We start from the raw sequence: 25,824 nt of genomic DNA, 5'->3' as shown, positions 1-25,824 counted from the left end.
CACACCCCCCTCCCAAACCGACAGGAAGTGACGTCACACCGTCACCGTGACATCACCACCGAGCCCCGCCCCCAACAGGAAATGAGATCCCAAAAGCCCCACCCCTCCCCAAAACAGGAAGTGACATCACAGCCACACCCATGACATCACCGCTGACCCCTGCCCAGACCGGAAATGACATCACAACGCCTGTGATGTCATCACCCCCCCACACACACAGAGGAAGTGACGTCAGAACTGCAGGGGCGTGGCCAGGAGCCCCCAACCCCCCCAAAACCCCTTTTTTTCCCTCAAAATTCCCTTTTTTTTTGCAAATTTTGCCCCAAATCCCCATTTTTTGCCCCAAATCCCCGGTTTTTTGCCCCAAATCGCCATTTTTTGCCCCGAATCCCCTCCCAGGAGCCCCCGGCCCTACCTTGGCCACGCCGGTGGCCGCCGGCCCCATGTCCTGCCCGTCCACCACCAGGTGCATGGAGTCGTCCGGCCCGCGCCGGATGCCCAGGCGGTTCCCGACCTGAGAGACCCCAAAATGTCCCAAATTCACCCCAAAATCAGCCCCAGGCGGTTCCCGACCTGAGAGACCCCAAAATGTCCCAAATTCACCCCAAAATCAGCCCCAGGCGGTTCCCGACCTGAGAGACCCCAAAATGTCCCAAATTCACCCCAAAATCACCCCAAATTCACCCCAAAATCAGCCCCAGGCGGTTCCCGACCTGAGAGACCCCAAAATGTCCCAAAATCACCCCAAAATCAGCCCAAATTCACCCCAAAATCAGCCCCAGGCGGTTCCCGACCTGAGGGACCCCAAAATGTCCCAAATTCACCCCAAAATCACCCCAAATTCACCCCAAAATCAGCCTCAGGCGGTTCCCGACCTGAGAGACCCCAAAATGCCCCAAAATCACCCCAAAATCAGCCCCAAATTCACCCCAAAATCACCCCAAAATCAGCCCCAGGCGGTTGCCGACCTGAGAGACACCAAAATACCCCAAATTCACCCCAAAATCACCCCAAATTCACCCCAAAATCAGCCTCAGGCGGTTCCCGACCTGAGAGACCCCAAAATGCCCCAAAATCACCCCAAAATCAGCCCCAAATTCACCCCAAAATCACCCCAAAATCAGCCCCAGGCGGTTCCCGACCTGAGGGACCCCAAAATATCCCAAATTCACCCCAAAATCACCCCAAAATCACCCCAAAATCAGCCCAAATTCACCCCAAAATCAGCCCCAGGCGGTTCCCGACCTGAGGGACCCCAAAATGCCCCAAAATCACCCCAAAATCAGCCCCAAATTCACCCCAAAATCAGCTCAAATTCACCCCAAAATCAGCCCCAGGCGGTTCCCGACCTGAGAGACCCCAAAATATCCCAAATTCACCCCAAAATCACCCCAAAATCAGCCCCAAATTCACCCCAAAATCAGCCCCAAATTCACCCCAAAATCAGCCCCAGGCGGTTCCCGACCTGAGGGACCCCAAAATCAGCCCCAAATTCACCCCAAAATCAGCCCAAATTCACCCCAAAATCAGCCCCAGGCTGTTCCCGACCTGAGGGACCCCAAAATGTCCCAAATTCACCCCAAAATCACCCCAAATTCAGCCCCAGGCGGTTCCCGACCTGAGAGACCCCAAAATGTCCCAAATTCACCTCAAAATCACCCCAAAATCACCCCAAAATCAGCCCCAGGCGGTTCCCGACCTGAGAGACCCCAAAATGTCCCAAATTCACCCCAAAATCAGCCCCAGGCGGTTCCCGACCTGAGGGACCCTAAACCACCCCAAATTCACCCCAAAATCAGCTCAAATTCACCCCAAAATCAGCCCCAAATTCACCCAAAATTCCCCCTCAATCCCCCCAAACCCCCTTTAGGCCCCTCCCAGGCCCCTTTTAGGCCCCTTTACGCCCCTCCCAGGACCCTTTTTGCCCCTTTTAGGCCCCTTTACGCCCCTTCCAGGACCCTTTTAGGCCCCTTCCAGGACCCTTTACCCCCCCCAGGACCCTTTAGGCCCCTTCCAGGCCCCTTTTAGGCCCCTTTACGCCCCTTCCAGGACCCTTTTAGGCCCCTTTATGCCCCTTCCAGGACCCTTTACCCCCCCCAGGCCCCTTTAGGCCCCTCCCAGGACCCTTTTAGGCCCCTTTAGGCCCCTTCCAGGACCCTTTTCGCCCCTTTTAGGCCCCTTTACGCCTCTCCCACGACCCTTTTAGGCCCCTTCCAGGACCCTTTACCCCCCCCAGGACCCTTTTCGCCCCTTTTAGGCCCCTTTACGCCCCTTCCAGGACCCTTTACACCCCCCAGGCCCCTCTATGCCCCTCCCAGGACCCTTTTATGCCCCTTCCAGGACCCTTTACGCCCCTTCCAGGACCCTTTTAGGCCCCTTTACACCCCCCCAGGACCCTTTACGCCCCTTCCAGGACCCTTTTCGCCCCTTTTAGGCCCCTTTATGCCCCTTTTTGCCCCTTTTAGGCCCCTTTATGCCCCTCCCAGGACCCTTTACCCCCCCCAGGCCCCTTTAGGCCCCTCCCAGGCCCCTTTTAGGCCCCTTTATGCCCCTTCCAGGACCCCTTTTCGCCCCTTTTAGGCCCCTTTAGGCCCCTCCCATGCCCCTTTTAGGCCCCTTTACGCCCCTTCCAGGACCCTTTTTGCCCCTTTTAGGCCCCTTTACGCCCCTTCCAGGACCCTTTACCCCCCCCAGGCCCCTTTATGCCCCTTCCAGGACCCTTTTTGCCCCTTTAGGCCCCTCCCAGGCCCCTTTTAGGCCCCTTTATGCCCCTTCCAGGACCCTTTTTGCCCCTTTTAGGCCCCTTTAGGCCCCTCCCAGGCCCCTTTTAGGCCCCTTTACGCCCCTTCCAGGACCCTTTTTGCCCCTTTTAGGCCCCTTTAGGCCCCTTCCAGGACCCTTTTAGGCCCCTTTACGCCCCTTCCAGGACCCTTTTTGCCCCTTTATGCCCCTTCCAGGACCCTTTTAGGCCCCCACTCACGGCGAGCCGCTCCAGGCTGACCCCGTAGTTGTGGCGGGCGGGGGTCCCGTTGTGCCGAACCTCGGCGCCGCTCACGGCCCAGGTGGGGGGCGCGGGCAGGTCCAGCAGCGTCGGGGGCAGCGCCGGGGGCCCGGGGGGGCCCTGCCCGGGGGGCAGCGCGGTCAGCCCCACCCGCAGAGAGCCCGCCCAGCGCTCGTCCAGAGCCTCGATGCGCACCTGGCACAGGTGAGACGGGCACAGGTGAGGGTGGGACACACCTGGCACAGGTACAGACACACCTGGCACAGGGACAGCCCCACCCGCAGAGAGCCCGCCCAGCGCTCGTCCAGAGCCTCGATGCGCACCTGGCACAGGTGAGACGGGCACTGACACACCTGGCACAGGGACAGACACACCTGGCACAGGGACAGAGCACACCTGGCACAGGGACAGACACAGCTGGGGGCACTGACACATCTGGCACAGGGACAGAGCACACCTGGCACAGGGACAGCCCCACCTGGCACAGGTGAGACGGGCACTGACACACCTGGCACAGGTGAGGGGCACACCTGGCACAGGGACAGACACACCTGGCACAGGGACAGACACAGCTGGCACAGGGACAGACACACCTGGCACAGGTGAGACGGGCACTGAGCACACGTGGCACAGGTGAGGGGCACACCTGGCACAGGGACAGACACACCTGGCACAGGGACAGCCCCACCTGGCACAGGGACAGGGCACACCTGGCACAGGTGAGGGGCACACCTGGCACAGGGACAGACACACCTGGCACAGGTGAGACGGGCACTGACACACCTGGCACAGGGACAGACACACCTGGCACAGGCACTGACACACCTGGCACAGGTACAGACACACCTGGCACAGGTGAGAGGCACACCTGGCACAGGGACAGCCCCACCTGGCACAGGGACAGACACACCTGGCACAGGTGAGACGGGCACTGAGCACACCTGGCACAGGTACAGACACACCTGGCACAGGGACAGACACACCTGGCACAGGTGAGACGGGCACTGAGCACACCTGGCACAGGTACAGACACACCTGGCACAGGTGAGATGGGCACTGAGCACACCTGGCACAGGTACAGACACACCTGGCACAGGTGAGACGGGCACTGACACACCTGGCACAGGTACAGCCCCACCTGGCACAGGTGAGATGGGCACTGACACACCTGGCACAGGTGAGGGGCACACCTGGCACAGGTACAGCCCCACCTGGGGGCACTGACACACCTGGCACAGGTACAGCCCCACCTGGCATAGGTGAGACGGGCACTGAGCACACCTGGCACAGGGACAGACACACCTGGCACAGGTACAGACACACCTGGCATAGGTGAGACGGGCACTGAGTACACCTGGCACAGGGACAGACACACCTGGCACAGGTACAGACACACCTGGCACAGGTGAGAGGCACAACTGGCACAGGGACAGCCCCACCTGGCACAGGGACAGACACACCTGGCACAGGCACTGACACACCTGGCACAGGTGAGATGGGCACGGGTGAGACGGGCACTGAGCACACCTGGCCCAGGGACAGACACACCTGGCACAGGTGAGATGGGCACTGACACACCTGGCACAGGGACAGACACACCTGGCACAGGTACAGAGCACACCTGGCACAGGTGAGATGGGCACTGACACACCTGGCACAGGGACAGAGCACACCTGGCACAGGTGAGGGGCACACCTGGCACAGGTACAGACACACCTGGCACAGGGACAGACACACCTGGCACAGGTACAGAGCACACCTGGCACAGGTGAGATGGGCACTGACACACCTGGCACAGGTACAGACACACCTGGCACAGGTGAGATGGGCACTGACACACCTGGCACAGGTACAGAGCACACCTGGCACAGGTGAGATGGGCACTGACACACCTGGCACAGGTACAGGGCACACCTGGCACAGGTACAGACACACCTGGCACAGGTGAGACGGGCACTGAGCACACCTGGCACAGGTACAGACACACCTGGCACAGGTACAGACACACCTGGCACAGGGACAGACACACCTGGCACAGGTGAGACGGGCACTGACACACCTGGCACAGGTACAGACACACCTGGCACAGGTGAGGGGCACACCTGGCACAGGTACAGACACACCTGGCACAGGTGAGACAGGCACTGACACACCTGGCACAGGTACAGACACACCTGGCACAGGTGAGGGGCACACCTGGCACAGGTACAGACACACCTGGCACAGGTACAGACACACCTGGCACAGGTGAGGGGCACACCTGGCACAGGGACAGACACACCTGGGGGAGGGGCGGGGCCTAACCCCTCCCCCCCCAAGGATCCCCACCAACCCCTCCCCCACAGCCGACCCCCCCCATTTGTGGGCGTGGCCCCGAACCCCACCCCCTCAGGCCCCGCCCACCGCGGCCACGCCCATTCTCTTAAAGCGACAGCGCCCCATTAACACCCCGCTCCGCTTTCCCGCCCATCCCCCCCTCCAGGTGACCACGCCCCTTTGTGGGCGTGTCCCTCGGGCCCCGCCCACCTCGAAGAGCTCTCCTGGCCGCAGGTGGGAGCGGCTGAAGACCAGCCCGTGGCAGTAGCCGGCCACGCGCGCGGCCCCCAGGCCCTCGGCCCCCAGGGCCACGTTCTGGCCACAGCGGCCGTGGAAGCGCTGGCACGGCCCGGGGGCTGCGGGGGGAGGGGCAGCGGTCAGCGGGGGGAGGGGCAGCGGTCAGTGGGGGGAGGGGGAGCGGTCAGTGGGGGGAGGGGCAGTGGTCAGTGGGGTCAGGGGAGGGGCAGGGAGGTCAGGGGGGTCAGGGGAGGGGGCAGTGGTCAGTGGGGGGAGGGGCAGTGGTCAGTGGGGTCAGGGGGGTGGGAGGGGCAGGGGGGGCAGGGGGAGGGGTCAGTGGGAGGGGTCAGTGGGGGAGGGGTCAGTGGGAGGGGTCAGTGGGGGAGGGGTCAGTGGGAGGGGTCAGTGGGAGGGGTCAGTGGGGGAGGGGTCAGTGGGGGAGGGGTCAGTGGGGGAGGGGTCAGTGGGGATGATGACGGGGAAGGGAACACGAAGGTGACACCTCCCAGTCCCTCCCAGGCCCCTCCCAGTTCATCCCAGTCCCTCCCAGTTCCCCCCAACCCCATCCCAGTCCCCTCCCAGTCCTTCCCAGTCTCTCCCAGTCCCTCCCAATCCCCCCAATCCCCTCCCAGTTCCCTCCCAATCCCTCCCAGCCCCTCCCAATCCCCTCCCAGTTCCCTCCCAGTCCTTCCCAGTCTCTCCCAGTCCCTCCCAATCCCCTCCCAGTTCCCTCCCAGTCCCTCCCAGTGCTCACCGGGCGAGGGGGGCGGGGCTTTCTCCGGGGCCGCTCCGGGGGCCAGGCTGTTGTCGGCCGGGCCGGTGGCGCCGGTCAGCGACACCTGGACACACTGACCATAGAGGTCCACCACGGCGTACACCTCTGCGGACAGCGGGGTCAGCGGGGGGTCAGCGGGGGGTCAGCGGGGGGTCACCATGGGGTCACCTCGGGGTCACCCCAGGGACACCTCTGGGGACAGCGGGGTCACCTCGGGGTCACCGCGGGGTCACCTTGGGGTCACCATGGGGTCACCCCAGGGACACCTCTGGGGACAGCGGGGTCACCGCGGGGTCACCTCGGGGTCACCTTGGGGTCACCATGAGGTCACCCCAGGGACACCTCTGGGGACAGCGGGGTCACCGCGGGGTCACCGCGGGGTCACCTTGGGGTCACCATGGGGTCACCCCAGGGACACCCCAGGGACACCTCTGGGGACAGCGGGGTCACCGCGGGGTCACCATGGGGTCAGCCCAGGGTCACCTCAGGGTCACCGCGGGGTCACCGGGGGGTCACCTCGGGGTCACCTCAGGGACACCTCTGCGGACAGCGGGGTCACCGCAGGGTCACCGTGGGGTCACTACAGGGTCACCGGGGGGTCACCATGGGGTCACCCCAGGGACACCTCTGCGGACAGCGGGGTCACCGTGGGGTCACCATGGGGTCAGCCCAGGGTCACCATGGGGTCACTGTGGGGTCACCATGGGGTCACCCCAGGGACACCTCTGGGGACATTGGGGTCACCTTGGGGTCACCTCAGGGTCAGCTCGGTGCCACCTCCAGCCCCTAAAGCTCCCAATGTCCCCTGGATGTCCCCAGTGTCCCCCCAGTGTCCCCCCAGTGTCCCCTGGATGTCCCCAGTGTCCCCCCAATGTCCCCCAGTGTCCCCTGGATGTCCCCAATCCCCCCAGAGATGTCCCCAATCCCCCAATGTCCCCCTGGTGTCCCCTGATGTCCCCAGGGCTGGTGATCCCCCCATGTCCCCCTTGTGTCACCCCCCAATGCCACCTTCTCCTGGTGTCCCCAGTGTCCCCAGTGTCCCCAGTGTCCCCCCAGTGTCCCCCCAGTGTCCTGGATGTCCCCAAGCCCCTCTGGATGTCCCCAGTGTCCCTGATCCCCCTTGGACGTCCCCGATGTCCCCAATGTCCCCATACCTGGGGGCAGCCCCGAGCAGGCCACGCCCTGGATGTCCCCGATGTCCCCAATCCCCCTGGATGTCCCCAAGGCCCCCGATGTCCCCAATGTCCCCAATGTCCCCAATCCCCCCAGTGTCCTCAATCCTCCCCAATGTCCCCAATGTCCCCAATGTCCCCCTGATTTCCCCGATGTCCCCCTGATGTTCCCAATGTCCCCAATCCCCCTGGATGTCCCCAATGTCCCCAATCCCCCTGGATGTCCCTGATGTCCCCAATGTCCCCAATGTCCCCAATCCCCCTGGATGTCCCTGACGTCCCCAATCCCCCTGGATGTCCCCAGTCCCCCCCAATGTCCCCAATCCCCCTGGATGTCCCCAATGTCCCCAATCCCCCCGATGTCCCCAATCCCCCCCAATGTCTCCAATGTCCCCAATCCTCCCAGTGTCCTCAATCCTCCCCAATGTCCCCAACGTCCCCCTGATGTCCCCAATGTCCCCAATCCCCCTGGATGACCCCGATGTCCCCAATGTCCCCAATGTCCCCAATCCCCCTGGATGTCCCTGATGTCCCCAATGTCCCCAATGTCCCCAATCCCCCTGGATGTCCCTGACGTCCCCAATCCCCCTGGATGTCCCCAATCCCCCTGGATGTCCCCAATGTCCCCAATCCCCCCGATGTCCCCAATCCCCCCCAATGTCTCCAATGTCCCCAATCCTCCCAGTGTCCTCAATCCTCCCCAACGTCCCCAACGTCCCCAATGTCCCCCTGATTTCCCCGATGTCCCCCTGATGTCCCCAATGTCCCCAATCCCCCTGATGTCCCTGATGTCCCCAATGTCCCCAATGTCCCCAATCCCCCCGATGTCCCTGACGTCCCCAATCCCCCTGGATGTCCCCAATCCCCCTGGATGTCCCCAATGTCCCCAATCCTCCCAGTGTCCTCAATCCTCCCCAATGTCCCCAACGTCCCCAATGTCCCCCTGATTTCCCCAATGTCCCCTTGATGTTCCCAGTGTCCCCAATCCCCCCTGGATGACCCCAATGTCCCCAACGTCCCCAACGTCCCCGATGTCCCCAATCCCCCCTGATGTCCCTGATGTCCCCAATCCCCCCGATGTCCCCAATCCCCCTGGATGACCCCGATGTCCCCAACGCCCCCGATGTCCCCAATCCCCCTGATCCCCCTGGATGTCCCTGATGTCCCCAATGTCCCCAATCCCCCTGGATGTCCCCAATCCCCCTGGATGTCCCCTGGATGTCCCCGCTGTCCCCGTACCTGGGGGCAGCCCCGAGCAGGCCACGCCCTGGTCGGCGCCGTCGATGAAGTAGCGCAGGTCCCCTCCCCCCGTGCGCATCATCCCGATCCGCGCCCCCGTGCCCAGCGCGTCCAGGTCACAGCCGTAGTTGTTCCGCATGGTGTTCCCGTCCTGCATGATGGCCGTGCCACTGCGGGGACACCCGGGGCACGTTGGGGACACTGGGGGATACTGGGGACACTGGGGGATACTGGGGATACTGGGGACACTGGGGACATTGGGGATACTGGGGACACTGGGGGATACTGGGGACACTGGGGACATTGGGGACATTGGGGACACCCAGGAGATGTTGGGGACACCCAGGGGAGACTGGGGGATACTGGGGACACTGGGGACATTGGAGACATTGGGGACATTGGGGACATTGGGGGATACTGGAGGATACTGGGGATATTGGGGACACTGGGGACACTGGGGATATTGGGGACATTGGGGACATTGGGGACACTGGGGGATACTGGGGACATTGGGGATACTGGGGGATACTGGGGGACACTGGGGATATTGGGGACACTGGGGACATTGGGGACACCCAGGGGATGTTGGGGACACTGGGGGATACTGGGGGATACTGGGGATACTGGGGACACTGGGGACATTGGGGACACTGGGGATACTGGGGGATACTGGGGATACTGGGGACACTGGGGACACTGGGGACATTGGGGGATACTGGGGACACTGGGGGATACTGGGGGATACTGGGGATACTGGGGACACTGGGGACATTGGGGACACTGGGGATACTGGGGGATACTGGGGATACTGGGGACACTGGGGACACTGGGGACATTGGGGACATTGGGGACACCCAGGAGATGTTGGGGACACCCAGGGGAGACTGGGGGATACTGGGGACATTGGGGACATTGGAGACATTGGGGACATTGGGGACATTGGGGACATTGGGGGATACTGGAGGATACTGGGGATATTGGGGACACTGGGGACACTGGGGACACTGGGGGATACTGGGGACACTGGGGGACACTGGGGACACCCAGGGGATGTTGGGGACACTGGGGGATACTGGGGGATACTGGGGATACTGGGGACACTGGGGACATTGGGGACACTGGGGGACACTGGGGACACTGGGGATATTGGGGACACTGGGGACACTGGGGGATACTGGAGGACACTGGGGACATTGGGGACACCCAGGGGATGTTGGGGACACTGGGGGATACTGGGGACATTGGGGACACTGGGGACATTGGGGGATACTGGGGACATTGGGGATACTGGGGGATACTGGGGACACTGGGGACACTGGGGACATTGGGGGATACTGGGGACACTGGGGGATACTGGGGGATACTGGGGACACTGGGGACACTGGGGACATTGGGGGATACTGGGGACACTGGGGGATACTGGGGGATACTGGGGACACTGGGGACACTGGGGACATTGGGGGATACTGGGGACACTGGGGATACTGGGGGATACTGGGGACATTGGGGACATTGGGGGATACTGGGGGATACTGGGGATACTGGGGGATACTGGGGATACTGGGGGATACTGGGGACATTGGGGACATTGGGGACATTGGGGACAGTGTGGGGCATTGGGGACACTGGGGACACTGGGGGATACTGGAGGATACTGGGGACACTGGGGGATACTGGGGATATTGGGGATACTGGGGGATACTGGGGACACTGGGGACACTGGGGGATACTGGGGGATACTGGGGACACTGGGGACACTGGGGACACTGGGGGATACTGGGGACACTGGGGGATACTGGGGATACTGGGGGATACTGGGGACATTGGGGACATTGGGGGATACTGGGGGATACTGGGGATACTGGGGGATACTGGGGATACTGGGGGATACTGGGGACATTGGGGACATTGGGGACATTGGGGACAGTGTGGGGCATTGGGGACACTGGGGACACTGGGGGATACTGGAGGATACTGGGGACACTGGGGGATACTGGGGATATTGGGGATACTGGGGGATACTGGGGACACTGGGGACACTGGGGGATACTGGGGGATACTGGAGGATACTGGGGGACACTGGGGACACTGGGGACACTGGGGACAGTCCCTCCCAATCCATCCCAGTCCCTCCCAATCCCCATTGGGGGATACTGGGGGGATACTGGGGGACACTGGGGGACACTGGGGACACTGGGGACACTGGGTGGCAGCAGGACAGGGACATCGGGGACACCGAGGGGACATTGGGGACTCTGGTGGCCCCTCGGGGACTTTGGTGGCCCCCCAGGGACAGGAGGGGACCCTTGAGGACAACGAGGACAAGAGGGACCACCAGGGACCCCCAGGGGAGCCCTTTGGGGACAGCAGCGGCCCCAAAATGGCCCCAAATGGCCCCAAATATCCCCAAACGTCCCCAAATGGCCCAAAATGGCCCCAAATGTCCCCAAATGTCCCCAAATGGCCCCAAAAGTCCCCAAATGGCCCCAAATGTTCCCAAACATCCCCAAATGGCCCCAAATGTCCCCAAAATGGCCCCAAAGGTCCCCAAATGTCCCCAAACGTCCCCAAATGGTCCCAAAATGTGCCCAAATGGTCCCAAAGGTCCCCAAATGTCCCCGAAGGTCCCCAAAAGTCCCCAAATGGCCCCAGATGTCCCCAAAAGTCCCCAAATGGTCCCAAACATCCCCAAATGGCCCCAAATGGTCCCAAATGACACCAAAATGGCCCCAAAATGGTCCCAAAATGGCCCCAAATGGCCCCCAAATGACCCAAAATGGTCCCAAAGGTCCCCAAAAGTCCCAAAATGGCCCCAAAATGGCCCCAAATGGCCCCAAACGTCCCCAAAAGTCCCCAAATGTCCCCAAAAGTCCCAAAATGGCCCCAAAATGGCCCCAAATGGCCCCAAACGTCCCCAAAAGTCCCCAAATGTCCCCAAAAGTCCCAAAATGGCCCCAAAAAGTCCCCAAATGGCCCCAAATGTCCCCAAAAGTCCCAAAATGGCCCCAAACGTCCCCCAAATGGCCCCAAAAGTCCCAAAATGGTCCCCAAACGTCCCCAAATGGCCCCAAATGGCCTCAAAAGCCCCAAATGGCCCCAAACGGTCCCAAATGGCCCCAAAATGGCCCCAAAAGGCCCCAAATGGCCTCAAATGGTCCCAAACGGTCCCCCCAAATGAACCCCAAATGACCCAAAATGGTCCCAAAATGGCCCCAAATGTCCCAAAAGTCACAAAATGGCCCCAAAAGTCCCCAAATGGTCCCAAAGGTCCCCAAAAGTCCCAAAATGGTCCCAAAAGGCCCCAAACGTCCCCAAAAGTCCCCAAATGTTCCCAAATGTCCCCAAAAGTCCCAAAATGGCCCCAAAATGTCCCCAAAGGTCCCCAAAAGTCCCAAAATGGCCCCAAAAGTCCCAAAATGGCCCCAAAATGTCCCAAAATGGCCCAAAATGGCCCCAAAAGTCCCAAAAGTCCCCAAATGTTCCCAAACATCCCCAAATGGCCCCAAATGTCCCCAAAATGGCCCCAAAGGTCCCCAAATGTCCCCAAATGGTCCCAAAGGTCCCCAAATGGCCCCAAATGGTCCCAAATGACACCAAAATGGCCCCAAAATGGTCCCAAAATGGCCCCAAATGTCCCCAAACGTCCCCAAATGGTCCCAAAGGTCCCCAAAAGTCCCAAAATGGCACCAAAATGGCCCCAAACGTCCCCCAATGGCCCCAAAATGGCCCCAAATGGCCCCAAAATGGCCCCAAATGGCCCCAAATGGCCTCAAATGGTCCCAAAAGGTCCCCCCAAATGACCCCCAAATGACCCAAAATGGTCCCAAAATGGCCCCAAATGTCCCAAAAGTCCCAAAATGGCCCCAAAATGGCCCCAAATGGCCCCAAACGTCCCCAAAAGTCCCCAAATGTTCCCAAATGTCCCCAAAAGTCCCAAAATGGCCCCAAAATGTCCCCAAATGTCCCCAAACGTCCCAAAAAGTCCCAAAATGGCCCCAAAAGTCCCAAAATGGCCCCAAAATGTCCCGAAATGGCCCAAAATGGCCCCAAAAGTCCCAAAATGGCCCCAAATGGCCCCAAACGCCCCCAAACGTCCCCAAATGGCCCCAAATGTTCCCAAACGTCCCCAAATGGCCCAAAATGGCCTCAAATGGCACCAAAATGGCCTCAAATGGCACCAAAATGGCCCCAAAATGGTCCCAAATAGTCCCCCCAAATGCCCCAAAATGGTCCCCAGATGTCCCCAAAATGTCCCCAAATGTCCCAAAACTCCCCCAAACGGCCCCAAAAGCCCCACCTGAGCATCCAGGTGTCGTAGTCGATGTCCGTCATGGTGTTGGGGAACTCCAGGTCCTCGGGGCGGATGGCGGTGACCCCTGGGGACCCGGGGGACACCTCGGTCACCCCAAAAGGCCCCAAATGGCCCCAAAATGGCACCAAATGGCACCAAATGGTCCCAAAATGGTCCCAAATGGTCACAAAATGGCACCAAAATGGTCCCAAATGGTCCTAAAAGGTCCCAAATGGTCCCAAAATGGTCCCAAATGGCACCAAAATGGCACCAAAATGGCACCAAATGGCACCAAATGGTCCCAAAATGGTCCCAAATGGCCCCAAAATGGCACCAAAATGGCACCAAATGGCACCAAAATGGCACCAAAATGGCACCAAATGGTCCCAAAAGGTCCCAAATGGTCACAAAATGGTCCCAAAATGGCACCAAATGGTCCCAAAAGGTCCCAAATGGTCCCAAATGGTCCCAAAATGGTCCCAAAATGGCACCAAATGGCCCCAAATGGCACCAAAATGGCACCAAATGGTCCCAAATGGTCCCAAAAGGTCCCAAATGGTCACAAATGGTCCCAAAATGGCACCAAATGGCCCCAAAATGGCCCCAAATGGCACCAAAATGGCCCCAAAATGGCACCAAATGGCACCAAAATGGTCCCAAATGGTCCCAAAAGGTCCCAAATGGTCACAAAATGGTCCCAAAATGGCACCAAAATGGCACCAAAATGGCACCAAAATGGTCCCAAAATGGCACCAAATGGTCCCAAATGGTCCCAAAAGGTCCCAAATGGTGACAAATGGCACCAAAATGGCACCAAATGGTCCCAAAAGGTCCCAAATGGTCACAAATGGTCCCAAAATGGCACCAAATGGCCCCAAAATGGCACCAAATGGTCCCAAATGGTCCCAAAAGGTCCCAAATGGTCACAAAATGGCACCAAATGGCACCAAAATGGCCCCAAATGGCACCAAAATGGCACCAAATGGTCCCAAAAGGTCCCAAATGGTCCCAAAATGGCACCAAAATGGCACCAAATGGCACCAAAATGGTCCCAAATGGTCCCAAATGGTCCCAAAATGGCACCAAATGGCCCCAAAATGGCCCCAAATGGCACCAAATGGTCCCAAATGGTCCCAAAATGGTCCCAAAATGGCACCAAATGGTCCCAAATGGTCCCAAAATGGTCCCAAAATGGCCCCAAATGGCACCAAAATGGCACCAAAATGGCACCAAATGGTCCCAAAATGGTCCCAAATGGCAGCAAAATGGCCCCAGATGTACCCAAAATATCCCAAAATGGCACCAAATGGTCCTAAAATGGTCCCAAAATGGCCCCAAATGGACCCAAATGGTGCCAGGGTTCTCAAAATGGTCCCAAAATGGTCCCAAAATGGCCCCAAATGGCCCCAAAATTGTCCCAAATGATCTCAAATAGTCCCAAATGGTCCCAAAATGTCCCCAAAATGGCCCTAAATGGTCCCCAAATGGTCCTAAAATGGCCCCAAAATGGCCTCAAATGGTCCCAAATGGTCCCAAATGGCCCCCAAATGGCCTCAAATGGTCCCAAATGTCCCCAAAATATCCCAAAATGGCCCCAAATGGTCCCAAATGGTCCCAAATGGCACCAAAATGGCCCCAAAATGTCCCCAACATCCCCAAATGGCCCCAAAATGTCCCCAACAAAGTCCCTAAAATGTCCCCAAACGTCCCAAAAAGTCCCCAAAATGCCCCCAAAAGTCCCCAAATGCCCCAAAAAGTCCCCAAAATGCCCCAAAAAGTCCCCTGACCGGCCTCGATGGAGCCCGACCACCGATCCACCATCTTCTGGATGACGATCTCGAACAGCTCCCCGTCCCGCAGGGCCCTGCAGAGCACCCCAAAATCGGGAAAGGACCCCAAAATCGGGAAAGGACCCCAAAATCGGGACAAAGGACCCCGAAATCAGGGAAAGGACCCCGAAATCAGGGAAAGGACCCCGAAATCGGGAAAAAGGACCCCAAAATCGGGAAAAAGGACCCCAAAATCAGGGAAAGGACCCCAAAATCGGGAAAAAGGACCCCAAAATCGGGGAAAGGACCCTAAAAATCAGTGAGGAAACCCCAAAAATCGGGGAAAGGACCCCGAAATCGGGAAAGGACCCCAAAATCAGGGAAAGGACCCCAAAATCAGGACAAAGGACCCCAAAATCGGGAAAGGACCCCAAAAATCAGTGAGGAAACCCCAAAAATCGGGGAAAGGACCCCGAAATCGGGAAAGGACCCCAAAATCGGGGAAAGGACCCCAAAAACGGGACAAAGGACCCCGAAATCGGGAAAGGACCCCGAAATCGGGAAAAAGGACCCCAAAATCGGGAAAGGACCCCAAAATCGGGAAAAAGGACCCCGAAATCGGGAAAAAGGACCCCAAAATCAGGAAAAAAGACCCCAAAATCTGGACAAAGGACCCCAAAATCGGGACAAAGGACCCCAAAATCGGGAAAGGACCCCAAAAATGGGGAAAGGACCCCAAAATCAGGGAAAGGACCCCAAAATCGGGAAAAGGACCCCAAAAATGGGGAAAGGACCCCAAAATCGGGAAAGGACCCCAAAAATGGGGAAAGGACCCCGAAATCGGGAAAGGACCCCAAAAATCAGTGAGGAAACCCCAAAAATGGGGAAAGGACCCCAAAATCGGGAAAAAGGATCCCAAAATCGGGGAAAGGACCCCAAAAATCAGGAAATGACCCCAAAAATGGGGAAAGGACCCCAAAATCGGGAAAGGAGACCCCAAAATCGGAGAAAAGACCCCAAAATCAGTGGGGAGACCCCGAAAACAGGGAAAAGACCCCAAAAATGGGGAAAGGACCCCAAAAAACAGTGAGGAGACCCCAAAAACAGGGAAAAGACCCCAAAAATGGGGAAAGGACCCCAAAAATCAGCGAGGAAACCCCAAAATTGGGACACCCCAAAACAGGGCGGATTTTTGGGGGGATTCTTTGGGATTTTGGGCTTTTTTTGGGGTTTTGCGATTCCCACACGGATTTTTGGGGGGATTTTTTCAGGATTTTGGGTTTTTTTCGGGATTTCCCGATTCCCGGGTGGATTTTTGGGGGGATTTTTTCGGGATTCAGGAATTTTTTGGGATTTCGCCGTTCCCGGACGGATTTTTTGGGGATTTTTTCGGGATTTTGGGGTTTTTCGGGATCCTGACCGGTTGCAGATGACGATGGCGTCGTTGAATTCGGAGCGGCCGCTCTGGCTCAGCCCCGGGGGGTTTTGGGTTGGTTTTGGGGTATTTTAGTGGGGTTTTTTTGGGGATTTTGGGGTTTTTTCGGGATTTCGCCATTCCCGGACGGATTTTTTGGGGATTTTTTCGGGATTTTGGGGTTTTTCGGGATCCTGACCGGTTGCAGATGACGATGGCGTCGTTGAATTCGGAGCAGCCGCTCTGGCGCAGCCCCGGGGGTGTTTTGGGTTGGTTTTGAGGTATTTTAGTGGGGGTTTTTTGGGATTTTTGGGGGATTTCACGCTTCCCATGTGGATTTTTTGGGGGATTTTTTCGGGATTTTGGGGTTTTTTCGGGATCCTGACCGGTTGGAGATGACGATGGTGTCATTGAACTCGGAGCGGCCGCTCTGGCTCAGCCCCGGGGGTGTTTTGGGTTGGTTTTGGGGTATTTTAGTGGGGTTTTTTGGGGATTTTGGGGTTTTTTTGGGATTTCGCCATTCCCGGGTGGATTTTTTGGGGGATTTTTTCGGGATTTTGGGGTTTTTTGGGATCCTGCCCGGTTGGAGATGACGATGGCGTCGTTGAACTCGGAGTGGCCGCTCTGGCTCAGCCCCGGGGTGGCCCGAGGTTGGTTTTGGGGTATTTTAGTGGGGTTTTTTTGGGATTTTGGGGTTTTTTTGGGATTTCGCCATTCCCAGGCAGATTTTTTTGGGGTTTTTTCGGGATTTTGGGGTTTTTCGGGATCCTGCCCGGTTGGAGATGACGATGGCGTCGTTGAACTCGGAGCGGCCGCTCTGGCACAGCCCCGGGGGTGTTTTGGGTTGGTTTTGGGGTATTTTAGTGGGGTTTTTTGGGATTTTTTGGGGGATTTCGCCATTCCCGGGCGGATTTTTTGGGGGATTTTTTTGGGATTTGGGGTTTTTTCGGGATCCTGACCGGTTGGAGATGACGATGGCGTCGTTGAACTCGGAGCGGCAGTTCTGGCGCAGCGCCGTGCGGCCGCCGTTGGTGATGACGGCGTTGGCCCCGTGCAGCCGGTGGAAGCGGAGGTCACTCGGGGACCCTCCCGGCGAGGAGCTCTCGGGGCTCTCCCCGGCGCTGTCCCCGTCGGAGCCGTCCCCGAGCAGCGCCGGCACCTCTGCAGAGGGGGGGAAGGGCAGCTTTGGGGACGGCCGGCACGGACAGAGGTGGCCCCAAGTGGCCCCAAGTGGCCCCAAGTGGCCCCAGGTGGCCCCAAGTGGCCTTGAGTGATTTTTGATGTCCCCAAAAGAACAAATCTCCCCAAGGTGTCCCCCCCCCCCCGATGTCTTCAGTGTCCCCAATGTCCCCAACACCCCACTGACCCCAATGTCCCCAAAGTCCCCAAAAACCCCAATGACCCCAATCCCCTCAATGTCCCCGATGTCCCCAATCCCCCTGACATCCCCAATGTCCCCAAAGTCCCCAGCAACCCCAATGACCCCAATCCCATCCATGTCCCCAATGACCTCAATGTCCCCCCAATGTCCCCCCAATGTCCCCCCAATGTCCCCATTATCCTGATCTCCCCAATGTCCCCGATGTCCCCAACACCCCCAACACCCCCGGTGTCCCCAACGTCCCCGTTGTCACCCCCCTCCCTCATCCACGATGGTGGCCTGGGCCGCCTGCCCCTACAGGTCCCAAGCTGACCCCAATGTCCCCAATGACCCCAAAGTCCCCGATGACCCCAATCCCCTCAATGTTCCCCCAATGTCCCAATAATCCCCAATGCCCTCAATGTCCCCAACCCCCTGACACCCCCAATGTCCCCATTACCCCGATGTCCCAAAGTCCCCAATGACCCCAATCTCCTCCATGTCCCCAACACCCCCAATGTCCCCCATGTCCCCAATGTCCCCAACACCCCTGACACCCCCAATGTCCCCAAAATCCCCAATGACCCCAATCCCCTCAATGTCCCCCCAATGTCCCCAATCCCCCTGGCGCCCCCAACGTCCCCAACACCCCAATGTCCCCAAAGTCCCCCATGACCCCAATCCCCAAAATATCCCCAATGTCCTCAATGTCCCCCCAATGTCCCAATAATCTCAATGCCCCCAATCCCCCTGACATCCCCAACGTCCCCAACACCTCACTGACCGCCCTGACCCCAGTGTCCCCAAAGTCCCCAAAGTCCCCAATGTCCCCAACACCCCACTGACCCCAATGTCCCCAATCCCCCTGACACCCCCAATGACCCCAATGACCCCAATCCCCCTGACACCCCCAATGACCCCAATGACCCCAATCCCCCCGCCACCCCCGATGCCCCCGATGTCCCCGCTGTCACCCACCTCCCTCATCCACGATGGTGGCCTGGGCCGCCTGCCCGTACAGGTCCACCACGGCGTAGACGTTGGGGGGGACGTTCCAGGCCGCGGGGCCCTGCGGGGCCCCGTTGACGAAGAAGTGCAGGGTCCCGTCGTCCCTGCGCACCACCCCCACCGTGTCCCCCGCCTGCGGGCACAGCGTCACCGGGGTCGGGGCCACCGCCGCGTCCCCGCCGCGTCCCCGCCGCGCCCCCGCCGCCCCCAGCCCACCTTGAGGCGGTCGAGGTTGTGGCCGTACTCGTCCAGCACGGTGGTGCCGTTGTGCATGACCCCGTTGCCGGTCATCATCCACGTGCCTGAGCGGCGATGAGGGAGAGGTTGGGGATGTTGGGGGTGTTGGGGGACATTGGGGACGTTGGGGACATCGGGGATGTCAAGGATGTTGGGGACATCAGTGGGGTTGGGGACATCCAGGGGATATTGGGGACATCAGGGGGATTGGGGACGTTGGGGACATCCAGGACACTGGGGACACTGGGACATGGGGACATTGGGGACGCTGGGGACATCGGGAATGTCAGGGATGTTGGGGACGTTGGGGACATCGGGGATGTTGGGGGACATCGGGGATGTCAAGGATGTTGGGGACATCAGTGGGGTTGGGGACATCCAGGGGATATTGAGGACATCAGGGGGGCACTGGGGACATCCAGAGGACATTGAGGACACTGGGGACATCGGGGAGATCGGGGACATTGGGGTCAGTGGGGACGTTGGGGGACATTGGGGACGTTGGGGACATGAGGGGGGTCAGGGACATTGGGGACATCCAGGACACCGGGGTCATGGGAACGTTGGGGACATCAGGGGGACATTGGGGATATCGGGGGGGATCGGGGACATTGGGGACATTGGGGACATCGGAGAGGTTTGGAGGGATTGGGGACACTGGGGACACCGGGGACTTGAGGGGATATTGGGGACCTTGAGGACATTCAGGGGGATTGGGGACACTGGGGACACTGGGGTGGCTTTGGGGTTCTAGCTGAGCACACACTGGGGACCCTGAGGTGACCCTGAGGTGACACTGGGGTGACCCTGGGGTGACATTGGTGACCCTGAGGTGACCCTGAGGTGACCCTGAGGTGACCCTGAGGTGACAATGGGGATGCTGAGGTGACCCTGGGGATGCTGAGGTGACCCTGAGGTGACATTGGTGACCCTAAGGTGACCCTGGGGTGACCCTGAGATGACCCTGGGGTGACCCTAGGGTAACACTGGTGACGCTGGGGTGACCCTGAGGTGACCTTGAGGACACTGAGGTGACCCTGAGATGACATTGGTGTCCCTGAGGCGACTCTGGGGACCCTGAAGTGACCCTGAGGTGACCCTGAGGTGACACTGGGGACCCTGGGGTGACCCTGGGGTGACGTTGGGGACACTGAAGTGACCCTGAGGTGACATTGGTGACCCTGGGGTGACTCTGGGGACCCTAAAGTGACCCTGAGGTGACCCTGAGGTGACCCTGGAGACCCTGAGGTGACCCTGAGGTGACCCTAAAGTGACCCTGGGGTGACCCTGGGGTGACTCTGGGGACCCTAAAGTGACCCTGAGGTGACCCTGAGGTGACCCTGGAGACCCTGGGGTGACCCTGAGGTGACCCTGAGGTGACCCTGGAGACCCTGGGGTGACCCTGAGGTGACATTGGTGACCCCGGGGTGACCCTGGGGACACACCTGAGCGCAGGTTGGTCATGGTGGACGGCAGCTGCAGGTAGGCCGGGTTGTGGGTGGTGACCCCGATCTCGATGGACCCTGCCCACTTGTCCACCATCTTGTCCAGCCGCACCTGGAAGAGCTCGTTGTCCCCGAGCGGCCGCGCGCTCAGCACCACGCCGTGGTTGAAGTCGTCCGTGGCGCTGGGGACAGCGGAGGGGACACGGTGACCTCGGGGACACGGGGACACCACAGGGACATGAGGATACAACAGGAACATGGGGACATTGCAGGGACACGGGGACACCGCAGGGACACGGGGACATTGCAGGGACATGGGGACACCACAGGGACATGGGGACACTGCGGGGACATGGGGACACTGCAGGGACATGGGGACACCGCAGGGACATGGGGACACTGCAGGGACACGGGGACACCGCAGGGACACGGGGACATTGCAGGGACATGGGGACATTGCAGGGGCAACACGGGGACACCACGGGGACACTGCAGGGACATGGGGACACCGCAGGGACACGGGGACACCGCAGGGGCACCACAGGGGCACCACAAGGACACGGGGACACCGCAGGGACATGGGGACACCATGGGGACACCACAGGGACATGGGGACACCGCAGGGACATGGGGACACCACAGGGACATGGGGACATTGCAGGGACACGGGGACACCACAGGGACATGGGGACACCACAGGGGCACCACAGGGACACAGGGACATTGCAGGGACACGGGGACACCACAGGGACATGGGGACATTGCAGGGACATGGGGACACTGCAGGGACATGGGGACACCACAGGGACACAGGGACACCACGGGGACACGGGGACACCACAGGGGCAACACGGGGACACCATGGGGACACTGCAGGGACACAGGGACACCACAGGGACATGGGGACACAACAGGGACATGGGGACACCGCGGGGACATGGACCGCAGAGACATGGGGACACTGCAGGGACATGGGGACACCGCAGGGACACGGGGACACCACAGGGACATGGGGACACTGCAGGGACATGGGGACACTGCAGGGACATCGCGGGGACAACACAGGGACACGGGGACACCACAGGGACACCACAAGGACACGGGGACACTGCGGGGACACCATGGGGACACCATGGGGACAGTCACCCATGGTACTGGGGACATCGGGGACACCGGGGACACCGCAGGGACAGGGACAGAGGGACAGAGGGACAGAGGGACAGAGGGACAGGATGGCAGCGGGGCAGGGGCGAGGGGAGGGTCTGTCACCTCAGTGTGACAATGGGGACACCGGGGTGGGGACACCAAGGACGGGGCCACCAGGCCAACAGGAACACGGGGACACAAGGACACGACGCGTCCCCGTGTCCCCCACACCCTCCATGTCCACCCAGTGTCCCCGTGGTCACTCCCTGCGGCCACAGCACCGTCCGGCCCTCGCTGACCCCAATGTCCCCAATGTCCCCAACCCCACTGACATCCCCGATGTCCCTGTGGTCACTCACAGCGGCCACAGCCCTGACTGACCCCCAATGTCCCCAACCCCCCCAGTACCTCCATGGTCACTCCCTGAGGCCGCAGCGCCGTCCAGCCCTCGCTGACCCCAATGTCCCCAACATCCCCGATGTCCCTGCGGTCACTCACTGTGGCCACAACCCTGTCCAGCCTTCATTGACCCCAATGTCCCTGTGGTCACTCACTGCGGCCGCAGCCCTGACTGACCCCCAATGTCCCCAACCCCCCCAATGTCCCCAATGTCCCCAACCCCCCCGATGTCCCCGTGGTCACTCACTGCGGCCACAGCCCTGTCCAGTCCTCATTGACCCCGATGTCCCTGTGGTCACTCACTGCGGCCACAACCCTCACTGACCCCCAATATCCCCAACCCCCCCGATGTCCCCGTGGTCACTCACTGTGGCCACAACCCTGTCCAGCCTTCATTGACCCCAATGTCCCTGTGGTCACTCACAGCGGCCACAACCCTCACTGACCCCCAATATCCCCAACCCCCCCGATGTCCCTGTGGTCACTCACTGCGGCCGCAGCCCTGACTGACCCCCAATGTCCCCAACCCCCCCAATGTCCCCAATATCCCCAACCCCCCCGATGTCCCCGTGGTCACTCACTGCGGCCACAGCCCTGTCCGGTCCTCATTGACCCCAATGTCCCTGTGGTCACTCACTGTGGCCACAACCCTCACTGACCCCCAATATCCCCAATCCCCCCAATGCCCCCGTGGTCACTCACAGCGGCCACAGCCCTCACTGACCCCCAATGTCCCCAACCCCCCCGATATCCCCGCGGTCACTCACTGCGGCCACAGCCCTGTCCGGTCCTCATTGACCCCAATGTCCCTGTGGTCACTCACAGCGGCCACAACCCTGACTGACCCCCAATGTCCCCAATCCCCCCAGTGTCCCTGTGGTCACTCACTGCGGCCGCAGCCCTGACTGACCCCCAATATCCCCAACCCCCCCAATATCCCCGTGGTCACTCACTGTGGCCACAGCCCTGTCCGGCCCTCATTGACCCCGATGTCCCCGTGGTCACTCACAGCGGCCACAACCCTGACTGACCCCCAATATCCCCAACCCCCCCAATATCCCCGTGGTCACTCACTGCGGCCACAGCCCTGTCCAGTCCTCATTGACCCCAATGTCCCTGCAGTCACTCACTGCGGCCACAACCCTCACTGACCCCCAATATCCCCAACCCCCCCGATATCCCCTGCGGTCACTCACTGCGGCCTCAGCGCCGTCCGGCCCTCGTTGACCACGGCGGCCTTCTGGCCGCAGTTGGGGTGGAAGAGCAGCCGCGGCGGGGGCGGGTTGGCCGGAGGGCCGGTGGCCTGGGTGGCCGGCGGGGGCCGGCGGGCGCTGCCCTCGGGGGACAGGGCGCGCAGGATGGCGTTGTTGCGGCGCAGGCGGTCGCTGTGGTTGTGGTTGTGCACGATGGTCACCTTGACGGCCATCCCGTACAGGTCCACCACGCCGTAGACCACCTGCGGCGTCAGCGTCGTCGCCACGCCTGCGGACACGGGGAGGGCGTGGGGACACCGTGGGGACACGGTGGGGACACGAGGGGACACGGGGAGGGCGTGGGGACACGGCGGGGACACGGTGGGGACACGGGGAGGGCGTGGGGACACGGCGGTGGCACTGGGGACATGGCAGCGGTGGCACTGGGGACGTGATGGTGGCACTGGGGACACGGCATTGGGGATGCAGTGGTGGCACTGGGGATGTGATGGTGGCACTGGGGACACGGCACTGGGGATGCACTGGTGGCACTGGGGACGTGATGGTGGCACTGGGGACACGGCATTGGGGATGCACTGGTGGCACTGGGGACACAGGGACAGTGTGGGGACACAGCGATGGTGGCACTGGGGACATGGTGGTGGCACTGGGGATGTGTTGGTGGCACTGGGGACACGGCAATGGTGGCACTGGTGGCACTGGGGACATGGTGGTGGCACTGGGGATGTGTTGGTGGCACCGGGGACATGGCAATGGTGGCACTGGTGGCACTGGGGACGCGATGGTGGCACTGGGGACACAGGGACAGTGTGGGGACACAGCGGTGGCACTGGGGACATGGCAGCGGTGGCACTGGGGACGTGATGGTGGCACTGGGGACGCGATGGTGGCACTGGGGACACAGGGACAGTGTGGGGACACAGCGATGGTGGCACTGGGGACATGGTGATGGCACTGGGGATGTAGAGGTGGCACTGGGGACACAGTAATGGTGGCACTGGGGACATGGTGATGGCACTGGGGATGTAGAGGTGGCACTGGGGACACAGCGATGGTGGCACTGGGGACATGGTGGTGGCACTGGGGATGTGTTGGTGGCACCGGGGACATGGCAATGGTGGCACTGGTGGCACTGGGGACACAGCGATGGTGGCACTGGGGACATGGTGGTGGCACTGGGGATGTGTTGGTGGCACTGGGGACACGGCAATGGTGGCACTGGTGGCACTGGGGACATGGTGGTGGCACTGGGGATGTGTTGGTGGCACCGGGGACATGGCAATGGTGGCACTGGTGGCACTGGGGACGCGATGGTGGCACTGGGGACACAGGGACAGTGTGGGGACACAGCGATGGTGGCACTGGGGACATGGTGATGGCACTGGGGATGTAGAGGTGGCACTGGGGACACAGCGATGGTGGCACTGGGGACATGGTGGTGGCACTGGGGATGTGTTGGTGGCACCGGGGACATGGCAATGGTGGCACTGGTGGCACTGGGGACACAGCGATGGTGGCACTGGGGACATGGTGATGGCACTGGGGATGTAGAGGTGGCACTGGGGACACGGCAATGGTGGCACTGGTGGCACTGGGGACATGGTGATGGCACTGGGGATGTGTTGGTGGCACCGGGGACATGGCAATGGTGGCACTGGTGGCACTGGGGACGCGATGGTGGCACTGGGGACACAGGGACAGTGTGGGGACACAGCGGTGGTGGCACCAGGAACACGGCACTGGGGACACGGCACTGGTGGTGGCACTGGGGACGTGGTGGTGGCACTGGGGAGATGGCACTGGGGACACGGCAATGGTGGCACTGGGGACACAGCAATGGTGGCACTGGGGAAACGGTGATAGCACTGGGGACACGGCAACGGTGGCACTGGGGACATGTTGGTGGCACTGGGGACACAGCGATGGTGGCACTGGGGATGTGTTGGTGGCACTGGGGACATGGTGGTGGCACTGGGGATGCAGAGGTGGCACTGGGGATACGGCAATGGTGGCACTGGTGGCACTGGGGACACAGCAATGGTGGCACTGGGGACATGGTGATGGCACTGGGGATGTGTTGGTGGCACCAGGGACATGGCAATGGTGGCACTGGTGGCACTGGGGATGTGTTAGTGGCACTGGGACACGGCAATGGTGGCACTGGTGGCACTGGTGGCACTGGGGACACAGCAATGGTGGCAATGGTGGCACTGGGGACACGGCACTGGTGGCACTGGGGATGTGTTGGTGGCACTGGGGACACAGCGATGGTGGCACTGGGGATGTGTTGGTGGCACTGGGGACACGGCAATGGTGGCACTGGTGGCACTGGGACATGGCACTGGTGGCACTGGTGGCACTGGGGACATGGTGATGGCACTGGGGATGTGATGGTGGCACTGGGGACACGGCAATGATGGCACTGGTGGCACTGGGGATGTGATGGTGGCACTGGGGATGTGATGGTGGCACTGGGGACACGGCAATGATGGCACTGGTGGCACTGGTGGCACTGGTGGCACTGGGGACACGGCAATGATGGCACTGGTGGCAATGGTGTCACTGGGCACACGGCACTGGTGGCACTGGTGGCACTGGGGACAGCAATGGTGGCAATGGTGGCACTGGTGGCACTGGTGGCACTGGGACACAGCAATGGTGGCACTGGTGGCACTGGTGGCACTGGGGACACTGGGACACGGCACTGGTGGCACTGGGACACGGCACTGGTGGCACTGGTGGCACTGGGACACAGCACTGGCACACGGCACTGGTGGCACTGGGACACGGCACTGGTGGCA

General features: G+C 60.7%; 1 protein-coding gene across 2 annotated transcripts in view; it reads right to left on the bottom strand.

Moving 5' to 3' along the window:
* NEURL4 (neuralized E3 ubiquitin protein ligase 4) overlaps positions 1-25,824 on the bottom strand; it is a 64,723-nt gene that overhangs the window by 21,168 nt on the left and 17,731 nt on the right. For both annotated transcript variants that reach the window (XM_082300555.1, XM_082300556.1), the window contains exons 7-18: positions 23,006-23,291; positions 20,265-20,446; positions 18,799-18,884; positions 18,553-18,715; positions 17,174-17,375; positions 14,819-14,895; positions 13,038-13,116; positions 8,741-8,910; positions 6,309-6,434; positions 5,528-5,673; positions 2,981-3,196; positions 416-514 (exon numbers count right to left, since the gene is read on the bottom strand). In XM_082300555.1, coding sequence (XP_082156681.1) covers positions 416-514; positions 2,981-3,196; positions 5,528-5,673; positions 6,309-6,434; positions 8,741-8,910; positions 13,038-13,116; positions 14,819-14,895; positions 17,174-17,375; positions 18,553-18,715; positions 18,799-18,884; positions 20,265-20,446; positions 23,006-23,291 — 1,832 coding nt within the window. The remainder of the gene's footprint in view (positions 1-415; positions 515-2,980; positions 3,197-5,527; positions 5,674-6,308; positions 6,435-8,740; positions 8,911-13,037; positions 13,117-14,818; positions 14,896-17,173; positions 17,376-18,552; positions 18,716-18,798; positions 18,885-20,264; positions 20,447-23,005; positions 23,292-25,824) is intronic.

The sequence above is a fragment of the Coloeus monedula genome, assembly GCF_965178545.1.
Source record: "Coloeus monedula genome assembly, chromosome: 40".
Classification (NCBI taxonomy): domain Eukaryota; kingdom Metazoa; phylum Chordata; class Aves; order Passeriformes; family Corvidae; genus Coloeus; species Coloeus monedula.
Note: the sequence above shows the minus strand (reverse complement) of the source record. Positions and strands in the feature narration are given on the sequence as shown.